The 23,663-nt window shown below is 33.1% G+C and overlaps 3 protein-coding genes across 3 annotated transcripts in view; all 3 read left to right on the top strand.

Annotated features, from left to right (window-relative positions):
- The window catches only part of LOC109095550 (C-C motif chemokine 4-like), a 56,514-nt gene that overhangs the window by 9,889 nt on the left and 22,962 nt on the right, over positions 1-23,663 (top strand). Inside the window, exon 2 of the mRNA XM_042753673.1 lies at positions 458-488. The gene's annotated coding sequence lies outside the window, so the exon portion shown is untranslated. The remainder of the gene's footprint in view (positions 1-457; positions 489-23,663) is intronic.
- LOC109111489 (monocyte chemotactic protein 1B-like) lies at positions 8,071-9,307 on the top strand. The gene is made up of 3 exons (XM_042753663.1): positions 8,071-8,285; positions 8,425-8,539; positions 8,761-9,307. Exons 1-3 carry the CDS (start codon positions 8,216-8,218, stop codon positions 8,870-8,872), a joined length of 297 nt encoding a protein of 98 aa, XP_042609597.1. The 5' UTR covers positions 8,071-8,215; the 3' UTR covers positions 8,873-9,307.
- On the top strand, positions 16,250-22,975 carry LOC109111488. Its single transcript, XM_042752775.1, has 7 exons — positions 16,250-16,492; positions 16,644-16,779; positions 16,876-16,927; positions 19,505-19,641; positions 22,090-22,154; positions 22,347-22,470; positions 22,579-22,975. Exons 1-7 carry the CDS (start codon positions 16,429-16,431, stop codon positions 22,817-22,819), a joined length of 819 nt encoding a protein of 272 aa, XP_042608709.1. The 5' UTR covers positions 16,250-16,428; the 3' UTR covers positions 22,820-22,975.

The raw sequence follows: 23,663 nt of genomic DNA, 5'->3' as shown, positions 1-23,663 counted from the left end.
TAAAACAAAAATCAATAAAAAAGAAAATGTACAGAAAGTTTCTGAGAAACTCATGTTGTCTTGTGAGTTTCTAAAAGGATCTTGTAGATCTCCAAATGGATCTTTAGAAACTTTCAGTGACTCCCCTTTACTTATTATTTTGAGAAATGCACTTGCTGGTTTGTAAATGTTAAGGATGAATTGAGAAATGTACTAAAGCGACTGAGAAAAACTGTAATATGTGAAATATAGTTGAATTGAATACTGAATACTTGTTAATACCAGATCTGTTAAGCATTCAAATATAAACTAAAAAAAGGCAATGTGAATGTAATGAAATGTAGAGGCAATAGAATTTGATTATTTTTTGATATTGATGATTCTAAATTAGACTGATTGTGGTAAAAAGGGACACTGAAATAAACTAAATGAAAATGTTAAGTACTATTTTATTCATTATTGTGTAACTGTGTAACAGAAAGCTTGAAGCTCTAAGGAACTTCCTTTTGATTCATTGTGTCAGTGTGAAGAAAGATCATTTAAGAATGAGAAGCCTGATGTGTTTGCTGTTCCTGATGCTCTTCTGCTCTGTGCAGATGACTTCAAGCAGTGAGTGCTCTTTTTTATTTTAATTTTTGAATGAAGACAAAATGTATTCAGATTATTTATGGGAGATTTCATTTGGTGTCATTTGATGATTTAAAAGCTGTGATTAGTGTGATATAATTAAATGCAAACTTTTGTCTTATTTCTCCACTTTTCAGCTGTCATTTCAATTGATGACGCACAATCTAAGTGTTGTGGAGAGTTCAGTAATGCGAGGATTCCTGTGAAACTGGTGACGTCTTACTACTGAATCAGCAGCATCTGTACCAGACGCGCTATTGTGTAAGTCATCAATCTTTTATATCATTTACAAACTCTAAAGTCAATCTGTATGAGACACTCCAAAAAAAACAAAAAAAAACAAAAAAAAACTTTTGATCTACATTTTATTTTTGTGTCTTTCCCATCAGGTTTCAGACAAAAGCAGGGAAAGAGTTCTGTGTAGATCCAGAGAGCACCGAGTCATACAGTCCATGTTGATAAAGTGGACCTGTCCACTTAATATAAAAAAAGAAGCTACACTGTTTCTATTTGAACTGTGCATTTCATATTGTATATTCAAACTTTGTGTTATTTACAAAGTGTAATACCAGTGTACTTACATGGTAACTCCTCAGGATCTGTCCACTTAATATAAAGTATAACTCTGGACACCAACCACAATTTATATGTAAAGCCTAACTTACTGGCCGCTGCTGTGTAACATCAGAGTAATTACATGATAAATCTAATAAAAAGTGTAACACTTTCTTTACCAAAAAGTGCTGTCAGTCCTGTTACATGTGTACTTTCATTACCAAAAAGTGTTGTTACCAATGTCCTGTTACACATTTGTACTTACACATACCATTCAGTGTTGTTACATATGTGTAGTTACACAAACATTAGAGCTGTAGATACTAGTATGCATCAATGTGTACTTGCACTGTGGTTACATACTACGTACACATCTAGTTACTAAGTACACAGGTCTTGGGACTTAAGAAAACATGCACACAACAGAAAGTAAGTGTCAGGGTTATGGACATGTATCTGTGTGTTTTTCCCCTCCATGTGCCTGCCCTGACCCAGGTTCCCGTGTGTTTGATTGTTCATTTGATTCCAGGTGTGTCTCATTGTTCCCTAATTAAGTTGTGTACTTAAGTTCGAGTCTGTTCAGTCTGTGTTTGTCGGGTTTACATGTTGGATTACATGTGCTTTCCCCTGTTCCTGCTGTGGATGTACCCCTGTGATTCACCTATTAAATAACGTTCATGTTATCCACGTCTCCATCGTTCCTTCCAGCAGTGTATCGTGACTGTAAGTGTGTAAGATTGTCCCAGGTTTGAAAAATGTCAAAAGCTCAGCACCCACTAAATCCACACCATCTCTAATACTACCTCAGAGCATCACAGTCCACAGTCACATCTAAACCTGTACTTTATTTAAAAAAAAAAAAAGAAAAAAGAAATAAAGAGTGGACTGGTATGATTTCAGTTAGACTAAAATGTTTAAATGCCTAATACTATTTTAGTCAGACTCAAAATAACATTTAATAGTGAAAACCCTTAAGTATCACAATGTTTTTAGTGTCACTAACTTCAAATTAAAAACTGCCATTTTCTGCCCTTTTCCCCTCACATTTTAATTATGTGAATCAGTTTAACCGGAGGCTGAATTATTCTAACTACTCTATTAGACCACAAGTGTCACTAGAGACAAGAAGTGGTTTTGTTTTCTTAGAGAAGGGGTTCTCAGTCTTGTTTCCAGTGGTCCAACATCTTAAGTTTAGTGCTTTAATTAAATACAACTGAATCAGTTAATCAAGGTCTTTGGGTTTACTTGTGAGGAAAGAGACCATGTTAAGCACCTGATATTTGGTGACGGCGCAATTCAAATTTTATCAAAGTCTTTTTATTTTGTTCATTTATTGCTGAGCTTGACAGGCCTGAAAAGAGGAAGCTGTGTGTTTTCATGAAACATGTTTTCAATGAATCTGAAAGAAGGAAAGTTTCGAAAAGTACTCTGTGACATCAGCTCTGAGATCTTCATTTTCACATGACTGACAAAGCAGAAAAAAGGAGAGCTTTGAGTTTTCTCAATTTTCTCCTGTTATTACGCTTAAGGTGAACTCTCTTTGACTATGTAATAGTCATGATACTCAGAAATGGGTCTATCTGAATTGCAATTTTTTCTTCAAGCGAGGAATACGAGTCTAAACACATCAGCTCTGAGATACTTCATGCATCAGGTCTGCAGAGATCACTAATTGTGAAGAATTATCTAAATGATGTCTTACTACTGTCATTGTGATGTGTTTGCTGTATTTAAAATGTGATTGCATGATCTTCTGCTCTGTGCAGATGACTTCAAGCTGTGAGTGCTCTTTTTAATTTTTTCAGATTATTTATGGGAGTTTCATTTGTTGCATTTGGTGATTTAAAATGTGATTGCATGATCGAATTCAAAAAATTTCGTTAATACTTACTACTAGACAACAATCAACTTTCACAAGATTCCAGCAAAAAAAAAGTGCTGTGACGTCTTACTACTGGACCAGCAGCAGCTGTCCCAGTCTTGTCTTACTGAGAAGTCTGATGTGACGACGCAACACCATTTTTTAATTCACAATAACGTTTGCTATTTAAGTTTCTCTGTAAAAAACTAGCGAAACTTTTTGTTTTCATATGTCTTACTACATCTTGAAGAATGGACCAGCAGCAGCTGATCCCAGACGCACTATTGTGTTGCATGAGTGTCATTTAACATGAACTTATTGTTGTGTAAACTTATTGTTGTGTCTCTCCTCTCAGGCTTAAAATAAAAGCAGGGAGAGAGTTCTAGAAACTTATTGTTGTGTCTCTCCTCTCAGGCTTAAAATAAAAGCAGGGAGAGAGTTCTAGATCCAGAGAGCACCTGGGTGAAGAGTCATATTGATAAAGTGGACAGCAGAACAACAGTCTAAAAGAGGCTGCACTGTTTCTATTTGAACTGTGCATTTCATATTGTATATTTAATCCTTGTGTTATTTCCAATGTGCATATAAAACAATTTATTTACAGAATAATTATGTGATTGGTTCAGTTGTTTTAATAAAATATCAGTGATAAAATTATCATAATGTGGTAATGTTTTTAATTCCCTATTGCATGGGTCATTCCACAAAATCGGTGCCTTTTCCACGTTTTATCAATATTTTTTAAACATCTCTGAAATGAAGACATCTTAAAATGAAAGAGAAATTGTATTGTGCCATCTCAGGCTATGTAATTTAATATTTTATGATTATTTTTATACCTCATGTTTTGGTATTTTTATCAACCCTGTTACCGACACAAACAATCTCAATTAATAATTTAATTACAATGCCACTGAATGATATAAGCTTTAGCTAAAAAATATACAGAGGGTGACCTTTAAAATGTTTGAATTTTACACAGGCAATCTTTAAAAACTGGGACAAACCTAATCATTGTCATCCCTGTTACTATTAAAAGTAACAGGGTGACAGTAACAGGTTTGACAATTTCAAACAAATTTGCTAATTGCTAGCTAATAGTCACAAAAGTTCACAAAAGCACATATTGTACACTTTAAAAGGATTTTACTTGCAAATATTGATTATATTGAATGTAAGAAATATTTTTTTATATTGTCAAGCCTCATAAATCATCAAAAATAGAACATTAAAGAAGTGAGAGAGAAACATGCTTGTGTTTTAAGTTTAGGAATCCTGGTTGAGAGATGATGTAAGCTCATGATGTAAGTGATGTTACTTGAATGTACATTATTTTACAAAGGTTTTTTGATGAAGAAAACAGGGTTGACATGAAATCAGGGGACACCAATAAAATGATTTATATTTTATAGAAAAAATGCATACTTATGCCAAAAAAACAATGCTTAACAATGAGATATATTTAGCACATTCATTTTGTAAATTAAAAATCCTGCTGTAAAAGAAAAATCATAGTGAGAGACAGGACAAAAACCTTACCCTTACCAGAATATATGGTTGTTGTTGTTATTATTATTATAGGCTCCAGAATGTCCATATATAGACTATTCATTCTTTCATTCTACTAGTAACAAAATACAACAATAAAGCTGAAGTCAAAAGTTTACATACACCTTGCAGAATCTGCTAAATGTTATTTTACCAAAATAAGAGGGTTCATACAACATGCATGTTATTGTTTATTTAGTAACAACAATAAAAATAAATTTAATTAAAAATAATAATAATAATAATAACAGCAACATAACAAAAACAGGAATCAAATTAATAATATAATTATAATAATAATTATTATTATAATATTATATTATTACAGCAACATAACAAAAACAGGAATTAAAATTAAATGCTAGCTAAAAAAAATTAAGTTACATATTCAATCACATTTTCTATAAAGTTTTATAACAATAATTTAATTTAGTTAAATAATAATTTATTATTATTATTATTATTATTATTATATCAATAAAAGATATTATTACAGCAACAGAAACAAAAATGTAATCAAAATTAGATGCTAGCAAAAAACAAAATTAAGTTACATATTCGATCACATTTTTCTATAAAGTATTTACAGAACAAAAACAGGAATAAAAATAAATCAAAACATTATTATTATTATTATTATTATTATTATTATTACAGCAACAGAACAAAAACAGGAATCAAATTAGATGCTAACTAATGTTTTTTTTTTTTTTTTTAAGTTACATATACTGACATTCAATCACTTTTTATATAAAGTATTTATTATAACCAGTGGTGGATGAAGTACACAAATCAAGTACTTGAGTAAAAGTACAGATAAGTATAATAAAATAATACTCCAGTAAAAGTAAAAGTACTCCTTTTTTCAATTTTACTCGAGTGAAAGTACAAAAGTACTCGATTTTTTATGTACTTAAGTAAAAAAGTACTGATAGATAGATTTATTTTGCAATTTTATATAGGCTACTTAATTAAATTTTATATTAGCACATATTTTTTTATAATCCTACTGCTCAAAATACCTGGAAAATAACAAAAAAATAAAATTTTCTCAAAATAACCACTACATGGAGTCAAAATATATTTTTGTTGTTGATATGGACTACGCTGACGAGAGTGATGTAGTAATGTTCACTATGAAGCTTACACTGCGATGAACCTGAGAGAAAACAGATTTGTGACCCTGGACCACAAAACCAGTCATAATTTTTCAAAATTGAGATTTATGCATCATCCGAAAGCTGAATAAAAGGAAAGGATGATATTTGTCTGAGATGCAACTATTTGAAAATCTGAAATCTAAGGGTGCAAAAAAATCAAAACATTGAGAAAATCACCTTTAAATTTGTCTAAATGAAGTTCTTAGCAATGCATATTACTACTTAAAAATGAAGTTTTGATTTATTTACAGTAGGAAATTTACAAAATATCTTCATGGAACATGATCTTTACTTAATATCCAAATAATATTTGCCATAAAAGAAAAATTCATCATTACAAAAAAAACAAATTATTTTCTTCTTCTACAACAATAACACACCAACTACTTCAGACTAGTTTTGTGAGTCCAGGGTCACATCTGACCATCAGATTTTCACCAGTGAGAAAAAAAGTGTTTTCAAATTTGTTGTTTTGCAGAACATCACAGTTATATATGATATGAGAATAAGGCCTTAACTTTTAAGGAAAAAATAATTATATTTTCATAATGATTTTTTTCTTCTCTACACATCATGTCTGTGGTGTAAAAACATCCCGGCCAAATGCCCCCAGAGGACATTACTTCCCACTTTGATAATTACTGTAGTTACCATGTTCTGAACATCACAGCCTTTCTTTTCCCTCAGATGTAATCTATCTAGGTGACTGAATAAAAATATTTGGACTTTATTTTTTAAAAATTACCTCAACTTAGCACCAGCAAGCTTGTTAGCTAGAAAGTTAGCATCAGCTACCAATATTTACTTATTTTCAGTATGGTTATGACTAAACATTCATATTTGTCTACTTGGCTAGTAGTTAATTCAAACAATATAAACATTTATACTGTTGATAAACAATATAAAAACAGACGTCACATAGGGCTAAATGCATAGCATTTTAATAGAACTGTTAATGTTATGGCAGCGGGGAATTTGAACTAGCATTAGTTATTTTATTAAATCTGTGTTATTTTAATGGTGTGATTTTTTTTGTTTTTGGGGGTTTTTTTTTGTTTTGATTTTTTGTTTTTGTTTTTTTGACCTAAGAGTCACTGATGCTGATGTGTCTGCATTCAAGCATTTCAGTGGGCTTAAATAGATCACCCTTTACAGAAGATTTAGTTCACAAACAAAATGACAGTTTTGACCTAAATATAATTTTCAGTTACAATAATTAATCCTAAAATTCGACATAAGTAACTTACTTTTAGCAGCATCAGTAGCGCGCGCGCTCACAAGATCTCCCGATTCTTAATTGTGAATTGAGTTCACTTGAGACTCGCACTAAACGGTTCATTTGAATCAGTGAGTTGTCGACTCGAGAACAGCTGCAATCGGATCATTCAAATTCGTGAATGAATTGTTTGGTGCGATTTGCGAACCGATTTAAAAGGTTCATTGAAAAGAATCAGTTCGTTCTTGAATCCGAGCACCTGATATATTATAATGAGTAACGATATGTTTTATGAAATGTAGTTAAATAAAAAGTACGATCTTATGCATTGGAATGTAGTGAAGTAAAAGTAAAGGTTACTAAAAATAAAACTACTCCAGTAAAGTAGGCCTACAGATACTGGAAAAATATACTTAAGTACAGTAACGAAGTAAAGCTACTGACCACCACTGATTATAACAGTAATAAAATGTAATTTAACTGAATTAATAATAATTATTATTACAAGATACATATGCGTTCGTTCAGTCACATTTTCTATTAAAGTATTTATTCTAGCAGTAATAAAATATAATTTTATTAAGCTATTATTGTTGTTGTTATATATAATTTATATTTAGAAATAATTTATTCCACAATTTAAAAATTGACTGGGAGGGTGTAGTTCTCCCAAAAATGAACAGTCTGACCTTCCAGAAAAACTTTTATATTTGACCAAACTATTTTCATGTTCTCATGTTTTTCTCTGTTTAAAATCCACAATATTTGGTAAAACTAACAAAACTGTGTCCCCTCTGTAATACCAAATACATTCATCAAAATTCATGATGCTTTTGATGACGCTTTTGTGTTTGGAATGGCATGAGTGTGAGTCTAATGCATCTAATTTCCTTCTAGTATAATGGCACGCTGTGTTCAGTACTCCAGTGTTGTGTTTTGTTTTTTAGCCAGCGTAGCGAAAGAGGAAGTGAAAGCTTTGCTGTTAGGGCTGTCCCTCAAATAGGCTTTGCCTAAGTATGACTTGTGAAGGTCAGAAGCACGTGTGAGATGACGACAGATACTGTCGGACTTTCTTTCTGTGTGGGTGAATTCAAACCTAAATCTCCCTACTCAAATTCCACCCATAGAAGGATATTCCCTCACAGAAGAGTCTCTATAAAGTCGGACTGCCCGGACAATGAGCCACACAGCAGCAAGGCCAGCTTGAGTGCTTTACTTCTAACAGACTCTCTGTACATCCAGCCAATCTAATACAACAGAACGGCCAAAATGACCGCCTCTCGCTTCGTCATTTTCTCCGCAGTGGTGGTGCTTCTGTGCGCAGTTAGCCTCAGTGAAGGTAAGATGGAGGACAGAGATATATTAACATACTGAAAAACAAGGCAATGTAAAATATGCAAAACATTTCATTAAAGTCTGTGCAACGTACAGTCTAGTTGTATACTGTTTTAACAAAAACTTGTTTTCTTTTAATCTAGGTTTGCGTATTGGACCACAAAGGTGCTGTTTTACCTTTTCAACCCGTCCTGTGCCAATCAAAAAAGTGGTTGAGTACAGCAGGACAAGCCAGCAGTGCCCCAAAGAAGCCGTGCTGTAAGTGTCTCAACAATATACAGTATCTCTGAAAAATTACAGTAGTGTTATTATTAAAACCATTTTTATATCTGTTGTTTTTATATATTTAATATTTTTAATAACTTTACATCTGTTATATAAATAGTCATTAATATTGTTATGTTTAAACTGGTTTGAACTAATTTGACCAGCAGAGCAATTCCCTTGTGTTTGATGGTATTGAATTTCTCTGAATACAGGTTCAAGACTGTGAAGGGTCATTACGTGTGTGCCAACCCCACTGACTCATGGGTAAAGGAGAACATCAAGATCATTGACAGCAGGAACGTCGGAAGCCAGGGGACCTTGTAATCATGTTCACCTGCGTCCTCCAACTTCTGAACCAATTTGGAAGCACTGGACAAGTGTGGAGTCCGAGCTAAACTAAAGAAAAAAAAAAGAATGCAATTATTGTACTCACCGACAAATGCATTGTCCCTAACTGATCAGTATATTAAAGCTATGGGGTTAAACAGTCCAGAATGTATGTTGTTTAAATTGTTTATCTTTTTGACTCATCTGTCATTTGTCTTACTAATGTATTTCTAAAAAGAGTGTTTTGTACTGAAAGATAACGTATTGCAGATTATCAGCCTATGGCTCAAAGAATCTAGTTTATAGAAGAACATGAAATGAATCAGAATATTTTTGTAATGTGTCATTTAAGGCCATGTAATTATGATGATCTGTTTATTTAAGTTTTTGCTAATGTAACCTCCTCACAATAAAGACACTTTTGGGTCAGTATTTGACTTTTTTGACTCTATTTGTGTAAAAATAATTTTGTTATCTTTCGCCATGATTCACACTCTTCACACTTACAGAGGTGCTCAGGTTTCAAGATTTCGGCACATTTGAAAAACCTTTAACCTTTATCTGTGGAAATGTAGCCACAGGTGTCCCTTTGTTGTCCTACAGGTTCTGTAAGCTATTTTATATAGAAAAATAGTGGGAAATAGTGCTTCAGTGAGTGTACATCGGTTGTACCATGGAAGGGACGCTATACATAAGCCATCCACCATATTGGAATATCTGTGAACACTCAAGAGTAATGCTGCATTCCAGGCAACCTATAACCTGTGTTTTTCCAACCTTCTACCCGTGAAAGTGCACTGGAACGGCAGTCAAACCCGTGACTTTCCACCCGTTAACTCGTACTAGATCGATGTGCTCCCAGTTTCGTGCTCTGACGTCACATATCCTGCGAAACAACGGCATCCCCTACGGATGCAATGTTTATGCAGCCCCATGGATGCAGTGTTTAAATGCAAGTGGTACACATGATTATGTTATTACAATGTTTAGAAGAAAATAGACGTTGTTAGGACATAGCTATAAATGTTAGGTAAACCTGAACTTGCAACGTTTGGTAAATTAATGCAAACGATCATGCTTATAAAAAACAAATTGTAATAAAATGGCAGGGACCCGATTGTATAGTGCACTGGTTTGTTACATAGGGCACAAAAGAATTGGGAGCATTTTTGTTTTCGGACACAGCTTCATAGTGTCTCTATAAATTCAGTACCCTTTAAAAAAATATTAAAAAACACATTTCTTATCTGAAGTAGGTTTAAATTTAAATACAAACTGTCAGGATTAGCCATTATCAAAAGGCTGAATTTTGACCATTGTTGCTTGTGAGCGGTCTAATGAGTCTGTCAATCAAAAAGTCATTTAGCGCATTTATACCTTTTTATACAGTCTATGATTTATATATGAAAACAGCTCGTAAACAGTAAACAGAAAGATTATAAATTTTTGAGGTGCTTCATAAAGGCTGAGTAAAAATAAAAAAAGAAAGACCAAAGCAATGAGACAAAAAAAGAAGCAAGACTAGACTGAGTGAAAACTGAAGCTTTTCATCACTGGACAGATCTAACATGCTTAAAAATAAAAAAAAAAATGCCAAAATGTGATTCCGCTTGACAGGTAAACATACGGTTACTCTGGGCAGTGTACAAACAATGGACATGGTTTCATCTGGCAGAAGTTATAGATTGGCTATGCTACAGCAAATAAATAAATAAAAATCATATGAAGACAAAAAGTATTGACACTGATTCATATTGTATCTGCTTCCCTCAGACTGTGAAACTAAACAGCATGTGAACAATGAGGCAAGTATTGTTTACTTAGGCCTAATAATAGCAAAAACAAGTCACTAGCCCAGGATTTTTCCCAGACTGTACATCATTAATAACGCAGTTCTTTTGGGGTGTTAAAATTGCTCTGTAAACCAGACGGAAAGTTTGGAAACAGTTTATGACCTTATGCATCTGATGTACAGTGTGTGGTGTTTTCAATCACATAGGTTTGTAGTCATATATTCTACTGTTGAACTTGAGAAAGTGTAATCTTCAAATATAACACAGTTTAGTTCTCTTTTCTGCCCGCAAATACGTCATGTTGGAAATAGGAAGTGATGCTGTCCATTTTCGCTCCAGATACTGTATGTACGTAGCTATCTGTGTGATTTGACCATGTAGAGGTGGGATTGGGATTCAGAGAAACTACAGTGGTATTTAGTGACGGATTTTGAGGGCTGATCAGTTGGCCTAACACAAGGGCTTTCAAACTTTTTCAGACCAAGAACACTTTAGAGTTTAAGCCTGGCCTCTAATAACATTCTTATATCACCATATGAATGTGTCTACAACAGCCTGTAATGTTTACATTATTGTAGTCTATATGTATTTGTACGCCTATATTCTAATGTTACTGAATGCATTTTATGGTAGGGAGAAAACAAAATATTTAAATCAATTTAGCTTCTTAAATCTATTTGTAATGCAAATTTTCATCATTTTTCACAAAGTTTAGTAATATCAAACTGTAGTTGGTCTAATACAAAACTGACTTGGAGTTGAGCTTCAGGAAAAGCTGAAAGTGTTAAATAGTTGTGGATGTTTGGCTACAGTTTGTATGCAAATAGAACACCTTCACATTAGAGTTTTTTTTTCACCTTTGGATGGAAAAAAGGAAGCAAGATTAATGTGTCTGTGTAGATGCATGTGGTTTTCAGAAGTATGATGGGTGAGAAACGTTTCTTTCGTATCAGCAGCACAGTTCTTCTCGACTGACCTCTGGTGGTGGATTTTTATTTGTGAATTGTCTAAATACAAAATTCACTAAATGCAAACGTGTTTTCAGCAACACGTTTCCATATATACCATATATATATATATGGTTATGGTTACATGTGTATGATTAGCTAGCCATATACCTAATACTGTTCTGCAGTCCATTACTGTCACCTACTGATGAAAGTAGGCTACACAAAATATTATGTGAAAATGTTTGCCCAAGTTATGTTAGATAATACGTACTAAATAATTTAGTACGCCGAATTGAGGCAGTAATTAAAGCAAAAGGAGCCCCTACCAAGTATTGAGTGCATGTACAGTAAATGAACATATTTTCCAGAAGACCAACAATTCACTAAAAATGTTTTTTTTTATTGGTCTTATAAAATATTCTAATTTGTTGAGATGGTGGGTTTTTGTGAAATGTGAGCCAAAATCATCACAATTAAAAGAACCAAAGACTTAAACTACTTCAGTCTGTGTGCAATGAATTTATGTAATACACAAGTTTCACAATTTGAGAGATAGAGACTGCCTGAGCAGCAGCAGAACAACAGTCTATTAATAAACCGTCTATTATAAAGGTCAAATGTTCAACTATTGTATAAATGATTTATGTGTTTGGGTTCAGTTATTTACTAAAATATAAATGATAAAATTATCCTCATTTAGCAACATTTTTATCTTCTACTGCATACAGTATGAAAGCATTTTGAAACTTTTCATTTAAATGTATTATATTTTTGATTTAAAAGTCAATATTAAAAGACACTTTGATAATGGGAAATGCAAAAAATCTTATAAATAAAAAAAATTAAAATACACATGTATGCTGAGCTACAAGGCCTGCAGTAGTAACATGTGAGGTCTTGGGATTTAAGAAAACATGCACACAACAGAAAGTAAGTGTCAGGGTTATGGACATGTATCTGTGTGTTTTTCCCCTCCATGTGCCTGCCCTGACCCAGTTTCTCGTGTGTTTGATTGTTCATTTGAGTCCAAGTGTGTCTCGTTGTTCCCTAATTAAGTTGTGTACTTAAGTTCGAGTTCAGTCTGTGTTTGTCGGGTTTACGTGTTGGATTAAGTGTGCTTTCCCCTGTTCCTGTTGTGGCTGTTACCCCTGTGATTCTTCTATTAAATACCGTTCATGTTATCCACGTCTCCATCGTTTCTTCCGGCAGTGTATCGTGACTGTAAGTGTGTAAGATTGTCCCAGGTTTGAAAAATGTCAAAGGCTCAGCACCACCTAAATCCACACCATCTCTAATACTACCTCAGAGCATCACAGTCCACAGTCACATCTAAACCTCTACTGTATTAAAAAAGAAAAAGAAAAAAAAAGTGGACTGGTATGATTTCAGTTAGACTAAAATGTTTACATGCCATTTTAAAAAGACAAATTACTATTTTAGTCAGACTCAAAATAACATTTAATTGTGAATGGAAACCCTTAAGTGTCACAATGTTTTAATTGTCACTAACTGCAAATGTAAAGCTGCCCTTTTCCCCTCATTATATTTTCATATTTTAATTCTGTGAATCAGTTTAACTGGAGGCTGAATTATTCTAACTTCTCTATTAGACAAACAAGTGTCACTAGAAACTAAGAGGTGGATTTGTTTTCTTAGAGAAGGGGTTCTCAGTCTTGTTTCCAGTGGTCCAACATCTTAAGTTTAGTGCTTTAATTAAACACAACTGAATCTGTTAATCAAGGTCTTTGGGTTTACTTGTGAGGAAAGGGACAATGTTAAGCACCTGATATTTGGTTACAGTGCAATTCAAATTTTATCAAAGTCTTTTGCTTTTGTTAATTTAATGCTGAGCTTGACAGGCCTGAAAAGAGGAAGCTGTGTGTTTTCATGAAACATGTTTTCAATGAATCTGAAAGAAAAGTACTCTGAACATTTTCACATGACTGACAAAGCAGAAAAAAGGAGGAGTTAAAACTACTCTCATGTAATGTTGATACTCAGAAATGGGTCTATCTGAATGTATTTACGAGGAATACGTCTAAACACATCAGCTCTGAGATCTTCAAGGTCTGCAGAACTTCTACTGATTCTTTCTGTCATTGTGAAGAAACATCTTGAAGAATGAGAAGCTGATGTCTGTGTTGTTCCTGGTGCACAGACTTGACACACTCTTGCACAGACACACTCTTGCAGTTTAAATCTAGATTAAAGACCCATCTCTTTAACCTGGCTTATACATAACATACTAATACACTTCTAATATCCAAATCCGTTAAAGGATTTTTAGGCTGCATTATTCAGGTAAACCGGAAATTTGTTTACCCACTGTGTGATTCTGTTTGTTTGAATTGTCTTGAGAAATGCACTTGCTGGTTTGCAAATGTTAGCGATGAATTGAGAAAAACTGTAATATGTGAAATAGCTGAATTGAATACTGAATACTTGTTAATACCAGATCTGTTAAGCATTCAAATATAAACTAAAAAAGGCAATGTGAATGAAATGAAATGTAGAGGCAATAGAATGTGAATATTTTTGATGCTGATGATTCTATATGAGACTGATTTGGGTAAAAAGGGACACTGAAATAAATTAAATGAAAATGTTAAGTACTATTTTATTCATGCTTTTGTAACTGTGTAGCCTGTGCTGTTTCTGGTGCTCTTCTGCTCTGTGCAGATGACCTCAAGTGAGGAGGGCTCTTTTTGTTAAATAAGACTCATTTTCAGATTATTAAAGTAAGTCTTAGTTTTACTTGTTGCAATTTAGTGTTGCAGTTGGTGATTTGAAAATATAGATACATACCAATATTCTCAAAAACTTTTGTCTTCTTTCTTGTGCATGAACAAACAGATTCATGATATTTTTCTGATTTGGGATATTTCAGCTTTATAGTTCTACAATCAAACTGTTGTGGAGAGATCACTGATGTGAAAATTCCTCTGAAATGGGTGCATCTTACTACTGGACCAGCATCATCTGTCCCACACGAGCTATTGTGTGAGTGTCATCAAACATTATTTCATCTTCAAATGGAAGACTTGTCCCTAAAAGAATGTGATCTACATCTTTTAATTTTCTGACTTTTCTCTTCAGCTTTAAGACAATTGCAGGGAGAGAGCTCTGTGTAGATCCAGAGACGTGTAAATATGTTGCTGATGTGGACAGCAGAACAACTTTCTAAAAGGACATTTAACCCCTGTACTATTTCTAACTTGTAAATGATATTTTTAATGAAATGATTTATGGGTTTGAGCTCAGTTATTACATAAAATGTAAATTATAGAATTACCTTGATGTACTATCATTTTTTATCTTCTACTGCATTCATTTTGGGCCTGCAATACTCACACTTGGCCTCTTGAGAACTTGTGCAAACAACCGGAACTAAGTGCACAAGATTTTCCCAAGTCTGAAAAATACCAAAAGCTCAACACCCAGTAAATCCTCACTATCTCTAATACTACTTCAGAGTGGTCCACAGGCCCACCGTCACATCTTGGTATGTACTGTAAAAACCAGACTGGTTTGATTTAAGTTCATCTAAAATGTTTACGTGCCATTTTTAAAAGACAAATTATCATTTTAGTCTGACTGAAAATAACATTTTATAAACAAGAGCAGGAAACTTTATTCCATTGTATGTGGGAATGCAGTAAAGTTCATTGTTTGTGGGTTAAAATATTGATACTGTAAGTCAACTCACTGGTAAAATAATTCCTCTTGATCCTAGGTTGTGTATATTACATATTTGTCCTCTGAATTTTAAAATCATCAAACATAAAAGATTGTTGTTAATTCTCTGTTTGCTGGTAGCTAAATCTGTAATTGCATGTTCCTGGAAAAAAAAAAGAAAGTCCTGATGTGTCTCAATGAAAAAAAGGGGATGACCTCATGCCTTGCCTTAGAAAAGATTAGCTATTTTTTGAAAAACAAACCTCATGTATTTTGGTCCATATGGAAGGTGTTCTAGTCTAGAACTTTCTAGAGTCTAGAAAGAGGTGACTCTTTTGTGGAACTGATAGACATTGAGAGTATAGAGACAAGTATGCTATTGCTGTGTTTTTTAAGGGTAGTGAGTTATCTTTGAGTTCATTTATGTATTATTATTTATTTGTTTATTATTTTTTATTCAGTTATAATGAAAAACTTAACTGTTGTCTTAACCTACATGACAATGTTTGAAATAAAAATTCTGTGAATCAGTTTAACTGGTGGCTGAATTATTTTTACTTCTCTATTAGACCACAAGTGTCACCAGAAACAAGAAGTTTTTGTGTTTTCTTAGAGCAGGGGTTCTCGCTCCTGTTTCTGGTGGTCCAACATCTAAAGTTCTTGCTTTAATCAAACACATTTGAACCAGTTAATCAATGTATTTGGGTTTATATGTGAGTAAGGGGTAAAGGTTTAGCTCATGATATTTGCTGACAGCACAATTCAGATTTGATCACAAATCTTCAGATTTAGTTAAATTAATGCTGAGCTTGACAGACCTGCAAAAGCAGAAGCTGTGTTTTGTTTTGCTGAAGCACATTCTCACTGAATCTGAAAGAAAGGTGCTTTCCACATTTTCACATAAACTACAAAGCAGAAAAAGGTTGAGGAAAAGAAAGAGCTAAAAACAGCTCTGATTCTGCAATGTTGATACTCAGAAATGGATTTACATGAATGTCTTTATGAGGAATATGTCTGTGACTATGTATATAAGAGGGTGCTCAGACGTTATTCTGGACACAACAGCTCTGAGATCTTCAAGCTCTACAGAACTTCTACAGATTCTTTCTGTCATTGTGAAGAAACATCTTGAAGAATGAGAAGCCTCATGTGTTTGCTGTTCCTGGTGATCTTCTGCTCTGTGCAGATGACTTCAAGCAGTGAGTGCTCTTTTCCAGTTTTAGTTTTGAATGAAGACAAAAATGATTGTTTTTAAATTATTTATGGCAGTTTTATTTGTTGCATTTGGTGATTTAAAATGTTGTGACATGATCAAATTGAAACCTTTTGTCTTATTTCTCCATATATCAGCTCCCATTTCACTTGAAGCAGTACAATCTAAGTGTTGTGGAGAGTTCAGTAATGTGAAAGTTCCTCTGAAACTGGTGACGTCTTACTACAGGACCAGCAGCAGCTGTTTCAAAATTGACCTAAAACTTATTGTTGTGTCTCTCCTCTCAGGCTTAAAATAAAAGACAATCTGAATTAGATACTCCATTAAACAAACTTTGATCTAAATCTTATTTTGTGTCTTTCCTCTCAGGTTTAAGACAATTAAAGGGAGAGAGTTCTGTGTTGATCCAGAGACCCCCTGGGTGAAGAGTCATGTTGCTGAAGTGGACAAAAGAACAACAACTGCTACAAAAGCACAAACTAAGAGTCTCACAGTCTAAAAGAAGCTACACTGTTTCTATTTAAAATGTGCATTTCATATTGTATATTTAAACCTTGTGCTATTTCCGTTGTGTATATAAAATATTTTATGTACAGAATAATTTATGTGATTGGGTTCAGTTGTTTTAATAAAATATCAATGATAAAATTATCATAATGTAGTAATGTTTTTATTCTCTATTACATACAGGTTTAAAACATTTTATTCAAATGTGTGTATCATGAAGAAACAAAGCATTTGTTTTAAATATTAAGGTCAGGCTATCATGGATTTTCTATATGTCTAAAAACAAATCTGTTGTAGCAATACATTTCCCTTCTCATGTAAACACTAAAACACTCTATACTTAGTGTTAATAGAATTAGAAGGATTACATTTTGACAGTATATAACTTTTGATACTTTTCTTCATGGTACTGTCCTGCAGTCATATACTGCCATCTAATGGTGGAAGTTTTCAGTCTGATAGACTTTCAACGATAAAGTTAAAAGATTAAACTATGCTGGAATACATAAGATATTATGCAAAAGTTCCCCAAAGTATAATAGATGATAAAACCATGCTAAAAATTCTTGTTAACTGTAACTATAAGATTACAAGATTACAATTTGTAATGGACTATTTGCATTATAACCGTATTCTAAAACAAAAATCAATAAAAAAGAAAATTTACAGAAAGTTCCTAAGAAACTCATGTTGTCTTGTGAGTTTCTAAAATGATCTTGTAGATCTCCAGATGGATCTTTAGAAATTTCCAGAGACTCCTCTTTATTAATTATTTTGAGAAATGCACTTGCTGGTTTGTAAATGTTAAGGATGATTTGAGAAATGTATCAAAGCAATTAAAAAGAAATATAGTTGAACAGTTGAATTGAATAATACTGAAATACTTGTTAATACCAAATCTGTTAAGCATTTAAATGTAAACTAAAGAAGGCAATGTAAATGTAATAAAGTGTAGAGGAAATAGAATTTGAATAATTTTGATATTGATTCTAAATGATTGATTGGGATAAAAAGGGACACTGAAATAAACTAAATGAAAACGCTAATGTACTATTTTATTCATGCTTTTGTAACTTCGTAACAGAAAGCTCTGCTGAACTTCTTTTTGATTCATTGTTCATTGAAGACTGAGAAGCATGATGTCTGCTGTTTCTGGTGCTCTTCTGCTCTGAGCAGATGACCTTGAGGGCTCTTTTTGTTAAAGACTTATTTTCAGATTATTTAGGTAGCTCTTAGTTTTACTTGTTGCAATTTAGTGTTGCACTTGGTGATTTGAAAATATATACCAATATTCTCAAAAACCTTTGTCTTTATTTGTGCATGAACAAACAGATGCATAAGATTTTTTCAAATTTGGGATATTTCAGTTTAAGTACTTGAAGCGGCACAATCAAAGTGCTGTGGAGAGATCACTAATGTGAAGATTTCTCTGAAACAGGGGACTTCTTACTACTGGACCAGCATCATCTGTCCTAGACACTTACTGCAAAAGAGAAGCTGTCCTTTTCCTGTTATTATATTTTCATATTTCAGTTCTGTGAATCAGTTTAACTGGTTGCTGAATTATTATAACTTCTCTATTAGATCACAAGTATCTCTAGAGAACAGAAGTGGTTGTGTTTTCTTAGAGCAAGGGTTCTCGCTCCTGTTTCTGATGCTCCTTAAGTTTAGTGCTTTAATTAAACAAACCTAAACCAGTTAATCAAGGTCTTTGGGTTTATACGTGAGTAAGGAGTCAAGGTTAAGCACTTGATATTTGGTGACAGCACAATTCAGATTTAATCATTAAAATCTTCAGATTTAGTTAATTGAATGCTGGGCTTGAAGAGGAAGTTGCAAAAGAGGAAGTTGTGTGTTGTTGTCCACGTTTTCAAGGAATCTGAAAAAAAGTATTTGGCACAATTTTTCCAGCCTGGTCTCATTGTTAATACGTAGTTATTAATACGTAACTTTAAAAGACACAAAACGTGTAGTCTTGTTTAACATTATGTAATCCCCCGAAACGAGTTTGGAGCAGGAACTGAAATGTTATTTCCTGTAAAGTAGATGAGTAAACTGCTTTCAATAAATTCAACTAAAAACTTGTTTTGATATGACAATTGAATACAACAGATTTAAGTCATTAAAGCTACGATTTTAATATTAATACATGGGAATTCATTTACATTCACACTTTATGTTAGATGATTTACGTTTTTTAGCTGCTAATATGTAAGTATTTGTACGTTTTAGTGCTATAAATACGTCAAGGTTGTACATTTTTTTGTGTATGAAAACATAAGTAAATGCACGTGTGGTAGAACCACACTTAACGTAAAAATACACACGTATTCTCATGAGATCACGTTGATTTTTCAGATGAGCGACAAAGCAGAAAAGGATGAGAAAAAAGGAAGAGCTAAAAACACCTCTCATTCTGCAGTGTTGATACTCAGAAATGGATTTACATGAATATCTTTATGAGGAATATGTCTGTGACTATGTATATAAGAGGGTGCTCAGACGTTATTCTGGACACAACAGCTCTGAGATCTTCAAGGTCTGCAGAACTTCTACTGATTCTTTCTGTCATTGTGATGTGTTTGCTGTTCCTGGTGATCTTCTGCTCTGTGCAGATGACTTCAAGCAGTGAGTGCTCTTTTTTATCTTAATTTTTCAATTAAGACAAAAAGGATCATTTTAAAAATTTTTATGGCAGTTTCATTTGTTGCATTTGGTGATTTAAAATGTTGTGACATGATCAAATTGAAACCTTTTGTCTCATTTCTCCACATTTTAGCTGTCATTTCAATTGATTCAGCACAATCTTGAGTATCATAAACATTATCTCATTTCAAAACTGTAAAGCCACTTCATTAAAAAAATAAAATAAATAAACAAAAAAAAAAAAAAAATATATTTATTTTCATCAACAATAACTCATCATAAAAAAGCAAAGACAGACAAAAAAAACAATACATTAAAAACAAAAAAAAACAAACTTTGACCTAAATCTTATTTCTGTGTCTTTCCCATCAGATTTCAGACAAAAGCAGGGAGAGAGTTCTGTGTTGATCCAGAGACCCCCTGGGTGAACGGTCATATTGCTAAAGTGGACAAAAGAACAACAGTCTAAAAGAAGCTACACTGCTTCTATTTGAACTGTGCATTTCATATTGTATATTCAAACCTTGTGTTGTTTCCAATTTGTATATAAAATATTTTATTTACAGAATAATTTATGTGATTGGGTTCAGTTTTTTTAACAGAATATCAATGATGATCATAATGTGGTAATGTTTTTATCCTCTGTTGCATACAGTCATATAAAATTTTATTCAAATGTATATCTCATGAAATAAAGCATTTTTTTAATATATCTCAGTCAGACTAATGAACTGTATAAAAATGAGTATAACCGAATCTGTTTTAGTAACATATTTCCGTGGAATACATATATATTTAGTATATAGATTTTGTTATTACACGGCTCTGTGGAATACTTGATTCTGATTGGTCAGTCGCGACATTCCAAAGTATGTTATAATTTGGATAACAACCTGTAAAAGCTAATAACACAGGCTCATCCGGGTAACAGCAGTCGGTGCTGTACTCTTGCTTGGAACAGTTTTTCTTGGTGGAAGCTTTGCGTTTGTTTAGCTAATAAAATATTAAAACTTAATTCAAAATGGTGTACGATTATTTTATTATGTCCTCCTGGTATCGCGGACTCGCACTCGTTTCATACAAACGCAGCTGCTGCCATTTTGCTACAATTGTTTTGTACGCTGTAATGAATTATAAGATAACTAACAAACTGGTAAGATTTTAAAACATTTTTGTCTTAAATCTTTTATTGCCTTAATTATTTTTGTGTTGAAATGTTGTGTAATAAGTGGTTTGACTGCACAGTTTCCCTTAAATGACTGTTTAGTTTGAATTTGCCGCTTGCTCGCAACTGCTGTCAAATCAATATTTCATGTCTAATTATTTACTTATGTGGCAAGTAGCCGTGTAATAAGTGAGATAATGCTTCTGTCGGGGTCCTGAACACCCTGTCAAGGGTTATAAAACAGTGGTTCTCAAACCTGTCCTGGAGTAATCCTTATACTATGTTCTTCATGGTACTGTCCTGCAGTCATATACTGCCATCTAATGGTGGAAGTTTCCAGTCTGATAAAACAGTGGTTCTCAAACCTGTCCTGGAGTAATCCTAGCCCTGCACATTTTGTATGTCTCCCTTATCATCAGACACATCCAATTTCACCAATCAGGACTGTTAAATAAGGGAGACATACTGTACAAAATGTGCAGGACTAGGAGTCCCCCAGGACAGTTTTGAGAACCACTGCATTAGATATTATGCAAAGTTTTCCCAAAGTATTATAGATGATAAAACCATGCTAAAAATTCTTGTCGACTGTAAGATTACAAGATTTGCAATGGACTGTTTGCATTGTAATTGTATCCTAAAACTCATATTGTCTTATTGTCTTTATTGTTACTCATAGGACCTTGAGGATCTCCGGATGTTTCCAGAGAAAAGTTTCTTTTAGTCCAAAAAAAAAGAAAAAAAAAAAAAAGGATAACTATCAATTAAATCACACTTTTTTATTCTGACATATACTGACATAAAGTGATTTAAAGTGAAAGTCTGGCTCCCAAGTAAATCACACTTTTTTTTTCTCACTAAATGAAAAGAAAAAAACAGCTGCCCTTTTCCCCTTACTTGTGCATATTTTAGTTCAAATAAAAATTCAAGCCCCTGTCCCCTTTAATCACTGAAAAAAAGGAAGCTGTGTGTTGTTTTCCTGAAGCACATTTTCAGTGAACTTGAAAGAAAAGTACCTTCAACTCTCTTACATGGGCAGAAAGCAGAAAAAGGATGAGAAAAAAGGAAGAGCTAAAAACAGTTCTGATTCTGCAATGTTGATACTCAGAAATGGATTTACATGAATGTCTTTATGAGGAATATGTCTGTGACTATGCATATAAGAGGGTGCTCAGACGTTATTCTGGACACAACAGCTCTGAGATCTTCAAGCTCTACAGAACTTCTACAGATTCTTTCTGTCATTGTGAAGAAACATCTTGAAGAATGAGAAGCCTGATGTGTTTGCTGTTCCTGGTGATCTTCTGCTGTATGCAGGTGACTTCAAGCGGTGAGTGCTCTTTTTTGAATTAAGACAAAATTTATTGTTTTCAGAATATTTATGGAAGTTGAAGTTGCATTTGTTGCATTTGGTCATTTAAAAATATTGTTATAACACCTTATAATCTTCTTGAAAACATTTTTCTTATGATTTTTTGTATGAATACAGATTTTTGATATTTCGCATATCTACATATTTCAGCTCTCCATTCAATTGATGCGGCACAATCTAAGTGTTGTGGAGAGTTCAGTAATGTGAAGATTCCTGTGAAAATGGTGACATCATACTCCTGGACCAGCAGCAGCTGTCCCAGACGCGCTATTGTGTGAGTATCATCTTAGCTATTATTTCATTTTCAAACTAGAAAGTAAACATCAATAAGACACTCTTCTGAAGTCTTTGACTTAAATCATGTTTATGTGTTTCCCTTCAGGTTTAAGACAAAAGCAGGGAAAGAGTTCTGCATTGATCCAGAGACCACCTGGGTGAGCGGCCATGTTGCTAAAGTGGACAAAAGAACAAAAACTGCTACAGAAACTAATTTTACAACAACAACTGCTACAGAATCTAATGCTAGATCAACAACAAATGCTACAAAAACGACTGCTACAGAATCAACTTCTGCTGCATCGACAACTGCTACTACAGCAAAGACTCAGAGCCTTCCAGTCTAAAAGAAGCTACACTTTTTCTATTTTTCTATTCTGTTCTCTGCATTTCATTCTGTGTATATTAAACCATATTTCTGATGTGTATATGAATATGTATTCTACAAATAATGTATGTAAATAAATCCAGCTTTTTTAATAAAATATAAATTAATGATAAAATTATCGTCATGTAATTTTTTTTTCCTTTTAAGGATTTAATATTTAGTCTTTATTTAGATTGTATTTAAACTTACTTTAGTTTTATTTAAAGGTCAGTAGTGCGTGTAGATGTGGGATACAAAACATCTAGTAAAGAAATATGAAACATGAAAAATCTAATAAATAAATATAAAAAAGTAAGATTCAGCGTTCAAATCCATTCCATTGTTACACAAGTTTCTTGTAGACAACAGAGACACTTGTGCTAATCCTTGTAACATACAATTAATTCATATAACTGTAAATGCTTCAAAAAGATATTTACAAACACGTGTTTTTTATGGGTGTTTATTCAGTCACCTCTTCATTAATAAATCATTTTATTGCAATCTAATATGGATCAAATGCAAAGTGAAGAAAACTGGTTTGTTAAAATTAATCAACAAATGTTACATTATCAATGCTTAAAAATCATCATCAATCATTTTGTACAAGCAAGGCTGATCTTAACCAAAATATTCTTTACTGTGCTTTACAATAAAGAGATGCAAATGTGACACAATACAAAAAGCAGTGAACATTAGGAAAAGTTATGAATGTGAGAGAAAGCTTTTTTTTTCCATACTAAACTTACGTATATGATGAAACACCATTTATTTCATTCACAATAACTCTGATTACTTATTTCTTGTAAAAACTAGCTCTATAA

This window comes from Cyprinus carpio, chromosome B25 (assembly GCF_018340385.1).
Source record: "Cyprinus carpio isolate SPL01 chromosome B25, ASM1834038v1, whole genome shotgun sequence".
Lineage (NCBI taxonomy): Eukaryota > Metazoa > Chordata > Actinopteri > Cypriniformes > Cyprinidae > Cyprinus > Cyprinus carpio.
Note: the sequence above shows the minus strand (reverse complement) of the source record. Positions and strands in the feature narration are given on the sequence as shown.